General features: G+C 54.2%; 1 protein-coding gene across 1 annotated transcript; it reads left to right on the top strand.

Annotated features, from left to right (window-relative positions):
• Positions 1 to 1445: 1445 nt before the first annotated feature.
• Positions 1446 to 7058, top strand: LOC108535852 (sialic acid-binding Ig-like lectin 16). Its single transcript, XM_017882246.1, is given in 12 exon segments — positions 1446 to 1648; positions 1719 to 1750; positions 1753 to 2110; positions 2243 to 2527; positions 2844 to 2891; positions 3042 to 3305; positions 3898 to 3945; positions 4075 to 4225; positions 4227 to 4330; positions 4836 to 4929; positions 5276 to 5810; positions 7023 to 7058. Coding segments are annotated over 11 exon segments (1605 nt in total). The 5' UTR covers positions 1446 to 1500; the 3' UTR covers positions 5349 to 5810; positions 7023 to 7058.
• The last annotated feature ends 1102 nt before the right edge of the window (positions 7059 to 8160 follow it).

Below are 8160 nucleotides of genomic sequence, written 5' to 3'. Positions count from 1 at the left end.
CCTAATTTTGTATTTTTAATAGAGATGGGTTTTCACCATATTGACCAGGCTGGTCTCAAAACTCCTGAGGTCAAGTGATCCATCTGCCTCGGCCTCCCAAAGTGCTGGGATTACAGGCATGAGCCACTGCGTCCGGCCTACTTTAATCATTTTAAAGTGCACAATTAGCTGGGCATGGTGGTGCATGCCTGTAATCCCTGCCACTTGGGAGGCTGAGGCACGAGAACTGCTTGAAACTGGGAGGCAGAGGTTGCAGTGAGTGGAGATTGCACCACTGCACTCAGCCTGGGTGACAAAGCAAGACTCAAAAAAAAAAAAATCAAAACAAAACGTGCAGTTCATTGGCAATAAGTACGTTCACATTCTTGTGCAACCATCAGCTCCATCTAGTTGCTGAACTTTTCCACCACTGAAAAAAGAAACCATGTGCCCATTAAACTGTCACTTCCCATTCTTCTCTCTCCCCATGCCCCCCCCCAACAATGACAAATCTACTTCCTGTCTCTACATTTGCCTCTTCTGGACATATCAGATGAACAGAATCACACAGTATTGTCTGGTTTCTTTCACTTAGTATAATGTTCTCAAGACCATCTGTGTTTGGCAGGTGTCAGAATGTAATTCCTTTTTATGGGTGAATAATACTCCATTAAATGGATAAACCACGTTTTGTTCATGGAGTTTTAAATTTGCTAGTTAATGTCCAAATCCTCAGCCTTGGGGAATCAGGAGGGTGGGCAGTGCAGATCCTCAAAGGTGCTGGGGCCCCTGCCCTTGAGTCTGCACAACCCAGACCCCCTCTATGCCCAGGTGGGTAATCGGGGCTGGGCTGAGCCACAAACTAGTCTGGGCATCAGGGTGGGGAGAGGACAGAGCTGTGACCCTATGATGCAAGGTCCAAGTTCCTCAGTGAGGCTTCATGAACCAATTAGACCTCATTTACAAAACACAGATCAAAAGATAAATTATTGAGACTCTCCAGGGAGCAACCTCAGAGCAGTAAACTCCAAGCATGAGGCCCTCTGAGCTCACTGGGGTCTTATGTAACTGCCCCCCAACTCACTGTGGAGCTGGGAGCCTGGTGTAAGCTGCAGAGACGGCCCCACAACACGCAGGGGAGCTGAGTGCCTTTGGGGAGCCCAGGGACCCTGAGTTGACGTAAGTAGAGGTGAGGATCCTGTGGGCAGGGATTGGTTGGTCACCTCTTCTTTGCCTCTCCCCACTGCATGGAGTAGATTTTGCCTGGAGAATAAATGAATGAATGAATGAATGAATGAATGAATGGGACTCTGCATCCATCACCTCACCTGCAGCCATGACTCACCTGTGTCCCCTGACTGTCTCCTCCTAGCACTGCCCACCCCCGAGGCTGGCCAGGGTGGCTCCTTCCTGGTTTGGGGCTGGTCCTCATGCCCTCTGCCCTGCTGCTTCCCCTGTGAAAGGAGAAGTCGGGAGAGGATCTTTCAGGACATTACGGTTCCCGAGGCTCCTCCTCTGCGGATGGTCACTGCCCCTCCGCCAGGCTTCCTGCTCGAGGAGTTTCCTTCCCAGCCAGGCCAGCCCAGAAGCCAGATAGCCCCGGGACAGGCCCAGCCCCAGAGCCCAGAGATGCTGCTGCTGCCCCTGCTGCTGCCCGTGCTGGGGGCGGGTGAGTGGGTCGGCGGCTGGGGGTCCCATGCAGGGACTGGGGCTGCTGCTGAGCCTCTGCATCTCCCCAGGGTCCCTGAACAAGGATCCCAGTTACAGTCTTCAAGTCTTCAAGTGCAGAGGCTGGTGACGGTGCAGGAGGGCCTGTGTGTCATCGTGCCTTGCAACCTCTCCTACCCTGGGGATGGCTGGAATGAGTCCACTGCTGCTTATGGCTACTGGTTCAAAAAAGGGACCAACACAAATAGGGGTGCTCCTGTGGCCACAAACAACCCGAGTCGAGAGGTGGAAATGAGCACCCGGGGCCGATTCCAGCTCACTGGGGATCCCAGCAAGGGGAGCTGCTCCTTGGTGATCAGAGACGCGCAGATGTGGGATGAGGCATGGTACTTCTTTCGGGTGGAGAGAGGAAGATATGTGAGATATAATTTCATGAACAATGGGTTATTTCTAAAAGTAACAGGTATGGAATGGGATGGGAACCCCTGCCTCTCACACTGGGGAGGGACCCTGGGGACAGGCTATGGGCTGAGCACAGAGGGCTCTCAGGAACCCCTGCAGCATTAGAACCCCCCCATCCCCGTCTCTGTCCCAGCCCTGACTCAGAAGCCTGATGTCTACATCCCCGAGACTCTGGAGCCCGGGCAGCCGGTGACGGTCATCTGTGTGTTTAACTGGGCCTTTGAGGAATGTCTAGCCCCTTCTTTCTCCTGGACGGGGGCTGCCCTCTCCCCCAGAAGAACCAGACCAAGCACCACCCACTTCTCAGTGCTCAGCTTCACACCCAGGCCCCAGGACCACGACACCAACCTCACCTGCCATGTGGACTTCTCCAGAAAGGGTGTGAGCGCACAGAGGACCGTCCGACTCCGCGTGGCCTGTGAGTGTGGCCTGGGACGCTGGGGCGTGCAGACAGACCCTGTGGGTAGGGAGGTGGAGGAGTCCAGCGGGGCAGTGAGCAGCTTGCAGCTCAAAAGCGTCCAGGGAGAGGAAGCTGTGGGGTCCCATGATGCTGGCTCAGCCCTGGGAGGGGGATGGGAATGGCGTCTGGTCCTCTGTCCACACCCGTGAGCCCCGGCTCTAGCTGTCACTTGTCTTTCCTGGGATGTTCCCGCTTTCTTCTCCCGGAGGGAGTTTTTTCCAGGTGTGAGGAACAAATTGTCCCTCCCTGTAGCCAGCTCACAATCTTGTTGCAGACGCCCCCAGAGACCTTGTTATCAGCATTTCGCGGGACAACATGTCAGGTACTGAGGGTCGTGGGGCTGGGGCTGGGCCAGTCCTCTTTAGGGGATGAAAAGGCTTCAGGGGGGTAAGGGGATGTGCTCCTCTTTGCAGCCCCCGCCGTCTCTCATTCTCTGTCTCCACCCTCACCCTCTCTCTCTTCCTGTCTTTAGCCCTGGAACTCCAGGGAAACATCATACATCTGGAAGCCCAGAAAGGCCAGTTCCTGTAGCTCCTCTGTGCTGCTGACAGCCAGCCCCCCGCCACGCTGAGCTGGGTCCTGCAGGACAGAGTCCTCTCCTCATCCCACCCCTGGGGCCCCAGACCCCTGGGGCTGGAGCTGCCCGGGGTGAAGGCCGGGGATTCAGGGCGCTACACCTGCCGAGCGGAGAACAGGCTTGGCTCCCAGCAGCGAGCGCTGGACCTCTCTGTGCAGTGTGAGTGTGTCCAGCAGGGGCCTGGAGTCCATCGGGAGGGCAGAACGGGTGGGGATGCAGGGGCTGGGCTCAGGGTCCCAGAGCTGAGGGGGCCTAGAGCCCCAGGTCTCAGGGACTGACATTCTTTTTTCTTTTTTTGAGACAGAGTCTTGCTCTGTCTCTCAGGCTGGAGTGCAGTGGTGTGATCTCGGCCCACTGCAAGCTCCGCCTCCCAGGTTCATGCCATTCTCCTGCCTCAGCCTCCCCAGTAGCTGGGACTACGGGCGCCCACCACCACCCCTGGCTGATTTTTTGTATTTTTAGTAGAGAGGGCGTTTCACCGTGTTAGCCAGAATGGTCTCGATCTCCTGACCTCGTGATCCACCCGCCCCAGCCTCCCAAAGTGCTGGGCATGAGCCACCGCGCCCGGCCCTGGGGACTGATATTCTTACCTATGTAGACCCTCATGCAGTTTGTGTCTGGGACTCAGTGGGTGATTCTGCACTGCCCTTCTATCCCACCCACTTCCCCCACCTCAGTCTCCAGGACGCTTCCCTTTACCCAGAGGGAAGCCCCTGGCCCGTCTAGAGCCGGTCCCCTCTCTCCATTTCAGATCCTCTAGAGAACCTGAGAGTGATGGTTTCCCAAGCAAACAGGACAGGTAGGAAAGGGGACAGAGGAGCCAGGGCCTCTCGGTGCCGAATTGGGGGCCCAGGCATCTGGAGGGTCCCCACGCAGGAGGGTCCCTGAGCCCTGAGCTGCACATGGATTCTGACCCTTCCTTCCCTAGTCCTGGAAAACCTTGGGAACGGCACATCCCTCCTGGTCCTGGAGGGCCAAAGCCTGCGCCTGGTCTGTGTCACCCACAGCATCCCCCCAGCCAGGCTGAGCTGGACCCGGGGGGACAGATTCTGAGCCCCTCCCAGCCCTCAGTCCCCAGGGCCTGGAATTACCTGGGGTTCAAGTGGAGCAAGAAGGAGAGTTCACCTGCCATGCTCAGCACCCGCTGGGCTCCCAGCACGTCTCTTTCAGCCTCTCCGTGCACTGTCAGTGGGAAAAGGGGACACCTGGGTCCCAGGAAGGGGCCCCTGCTGAGTCCTGTCCTCCCTCCCCACAGACCCCCCACAGCTGCTGGGCCCCTTCTGCTCCTGGGAGGCTGAGGGTCTGCATTGCAGCTGCTCCTCCCAAGCCAGCCTGGCCCCGGCTCTGAGCTGGTGGATTGATGGGGAGCTGTTGGAGGGGAACAGCAGCCAGGGCTTCTTTGAGGTCACCCCAGCTCAGCCAGGTCCTGGGTCAACAGCTCCCTCAGCCTCCAAGTGGGGCTTTGCTCCAACCTCAGGCTCTGCTTCGAGGCCCTGAACGTCCATGGGACCCAGAGCTCTCGTTGCCTGCTGGACAGTCAGGGTGTAGGGTAGGGAGGCCTGGGCTCTCCAGGTCCCGCAACCAAGGGTGTAGGAAGGGCCTGGAGAACCCAGATTGAAGTTGCAATAAGAAAGGAAGGACTCAGGACTGTAGTTTAGCAGGTGAACGGGCCTCATCCCACTTTTCCAGGCAAATCAGGGCCCGTGACGGGGCTGGTTCTGGTGGCTATCGGGGAGATGGCTATGAAGATCCTGCTTCTCTGCCTCTGCCTCATCCTCCTCAGGTGAGCCCTGCCCCAGGGTCCAAGAGGAGGGGTGGAGAGGGCAGAGGATACACCGCTCAATCCCAGAATCTTAATCCTGGGGTGCTTGGACAGTTTAAGACGCCTGCGGCCAGGCAGAAGCTGAGTTGATCTTGATGATTCCACACGGACCAATGTTGTCAGTCCCCAACTCTGGACCAATTTCCAGGCTAGGGAGGTTCCTGCTCTCATCGGAGAGGTCCTGGGGCGACGCCTGCTCTCTCTGCCTCAGTCCCCTCCAGCCCCTTAGCAGGGCACAACGAGGTGAGTCTGCTGCCTTCTGAGCCCCAGTGCGGCCACACTCACAGGCCCTGGTCTCTTCACCCAGAGTGAGGTCCTGCAGGAGAAAGGCAGCAAGGGCAGCATTGGGCATGCAGGCTGCAGACACTGTCACTGACTAATCTCCAGGTGAGTGTCGTGGGCCTCTTCCCTTCCAATATCCTGCTGGACACCTCCCTCTCGATGGCCCCAAGGATTGCTCCACTCAACGTGGCCATAACTGACTTGTCACCTCCCTTTCCAAGCCCACTTCTCCTGTTGAGAGCCCCATCCCTCTGATGACGTGGTAGCCCCATCTCTAATGTCAGAACCCGAGTGTGGGTGTCCACCTTGACCTCCCTCCCTCCTCTAGATCCCATAAATCACTAGCTCTTGTCCTTCCTCCTAAGTACAGGTCACCTTGGAGCCCTTTTCTCCATCCTGGCCCCAGTCATGCCTGGGCCTCACCTCTTCCCTGGTCACTGAACCCTCCTCATCTCTTGCCTCCATCTCTCCCAAAACAGACTCCAGACTGCTTCCAGATTCCTCCTCATCCAGTTCCTCCACCGTCTGAGCGGCCGTGTTTCCTCTGCAGGCCTTGCATGGTCTGTCCTCTGCTGGGCTCTCCTGATCTCTCCTCTCCCTGCGTCACCCAACATCTCCCCAAACCCTCCGGGCCAAAGACTCTGTGGCTCTGACACTTGGCATATGTAGTTTCTTCTCCTGAAACGCCCTTCCTTCCCACTCCTGCCAAACTATGTCCAGATCCTCCTTCAGGTTCCCTTTTTTTTTTTTTTTTTTTTTTTTGAGACACAGTCTCACTTTGTCACGCAGGCTGGAGTGCAGTGGCGTGATCTCGGCTCACTGCAGCCTCCCAGGTTCAAGGGATTCTCCTGCCTCAGCCTCCTGAGTAGCTGGGATTACGGGCACCTGCCACCATGCCCGGCTAATTTTGTATTTTTAGTAGAGATGGGGTTTCACCATGTTGGCCAGGCTGGTCTCAAACTCCTAGCCTCAAGTGATCCACCCTCCTCAGCCTCCCAAACTGCTAGGATTACAGGCGTGAGCCACAGCACTGAACTGTGTGCAGTCATGTGTCACAAATATGACAGTGGTTTCATAATATTCTTTTTTTTTTTTTGAGATGGAGTCTTGCACTGTCGCCTGGGCTGGTATGCAATGCAATCAATCTCAGCTCACTGCAACCTCCACTTCCCAGGTTTAAGCGATTCCTCCTGCCACCTCCAAGTAGCTGGGATTAACAGGCAGCCACCCACCACTGGGCCCGGCCACGCCGGCTAATTTTTGTGGTTTTTTTTTTTTTTTTTTTTTTTTTTTGAGGACGGAGTCTCGTAGGCCTGTCCACCCCAGGCTGGAGTGCTGTGGTCCGGATGACTGCAGCTCACCTGCAGAGAGCTCCGCTCCCGGCTTGCAGGCCATTCTCCACTGCCTCAGCCTCCCAGAGTACTGGGACTAACGGCAGGCGCCTGCCAACCTCGGGCCGCCTAGATTTTTGTATTTTTTGTAGAGACAGGGGGGTTTTTTTTTTTTTTTTTTTTTTTTTTTTTTTTTTTTTTTTTTTTTTTTTTTTTTTTTTTTTTTTTTTTTTTTTTTTTTTGTTTTTTTTGCAACCGGTGTTGACAGGATGGTCTCGAGGATTCCGGACACTCCTGCTTAGCCGCCATGTGTGCGCCGGCACCCGTCTTGGCTCCAATGTAAAGTGCTGGGCAAAGTGCTGGGATTACAGGCTTGAGCCACCGCGCCCGGCAATAATTTTTGTGTTTTTAGTAGAGATGGGGTTTCACTATGTTGTCCAGGCTGGTCTCGAACTCCTGACCTCGCGATCCACCCACCTCGGCCTCCCAAAGTGCTGGGATTACAGGTGTGAGCCACCGCACCCAGCCAGTGTCATAAGATTCTAATGCAGCAGAAAGATTCCTATCTCCTAGAGAAGTGGTAACATCATTACACTGTAGTCCAGTGCAACACATACCTGTTGATGTTGATGGTGATGCTGATGTCAGCAAACCTACTGCATCGGCAGTCCCATAAAACTGTAAGACATACAATTTTGTATCATATATATTACACTTAATAATGAATGACGATGTTACTGGTTAATGTATTCACTATGGTATACGTTTTGTTGTTATTTTAGTGTCGTCCTTCCACTCAGTGAAGGAAAAGTTAACTGTGAAGCAGCCTCAGGCAGATGCTTCAGGAGGGATTCAAGAAGAAGACATCTGGCCGGGCGCCTTGGCTCACGCCTGTAATCCCAGCCCTCTGGGAAGCAGAGCCCAGTGGACCACCTGAGGTCAGCAGTTTGAGACCAGCCTGGCCAACATGGTGAAACCTCACCTCTACTAAAAAAAATACAAAAATTAGCCAGGCGTGGTGGCACATACCTGTAGTCTCAGCTACTCGGGAGGCTGAGGCAAGAGAATCGCTTGAACCCAAGAGGCAGAGGTTGCAGTGAGCTGAGATCATGCCATTGGACTCCGGCCTGGGCCACAAGACAAAACTCCGTCTAAAACAAACAAACAAAAACAAAACAACAACAACAAAATCCTTATCCTGTCCTAGGGGATGACAGTTCCATGTGTGTTACTGAACCTGAAGACCCTCCAGTGGGACAAGATGTGGACGTGGAAGACAGTGATACTGATGATCCTGACCCTGTGCAGGTCTAGGCTCATGTGTGAATTTTGTCTCTTAGTTATTAAAACAAAAGCTTAAAAATTAAATCAATTAAGGTTAGAGAAAAGGTTATGAAGGTATAAAGAAAATGTTCTTGTACAGCTGTACAATGTGTGTGTGTTTCCAGCTAAGTGTTATTACAAGAGCATTAAAAAGTTAAAAAATTGTGTTTACAAAGTAAACATGTTACAGTAAGCTAATATTAATGTACTATTTGTTGTTGTTGTTGTTTTGAGACAGAGTCTCACTCTGTTGCCC

Source organism: Rhinopithecus bieti, unplaced genomic scaffold (assembly GCF_001698545.2).
Source record: "Rhinopithecus bieti isolate Rb0 unplaced genomic scaffold, ASM169854v2 scaffold_12070, whole genome shotgun sequence".
NCBI classification, from domain to species: domain Eukaryota; kingdom Metazoa; phylum Chordata; class Mammalia; order Primates; family Cercopithecidae; genus Rhinopithecus; species Rhinopithecus bieti.
The sequence above is the reverse complement of the archived record's forward strand: the minus strand, read 5'-3'. Positions and strand labels throughout refer to the sequence as shown.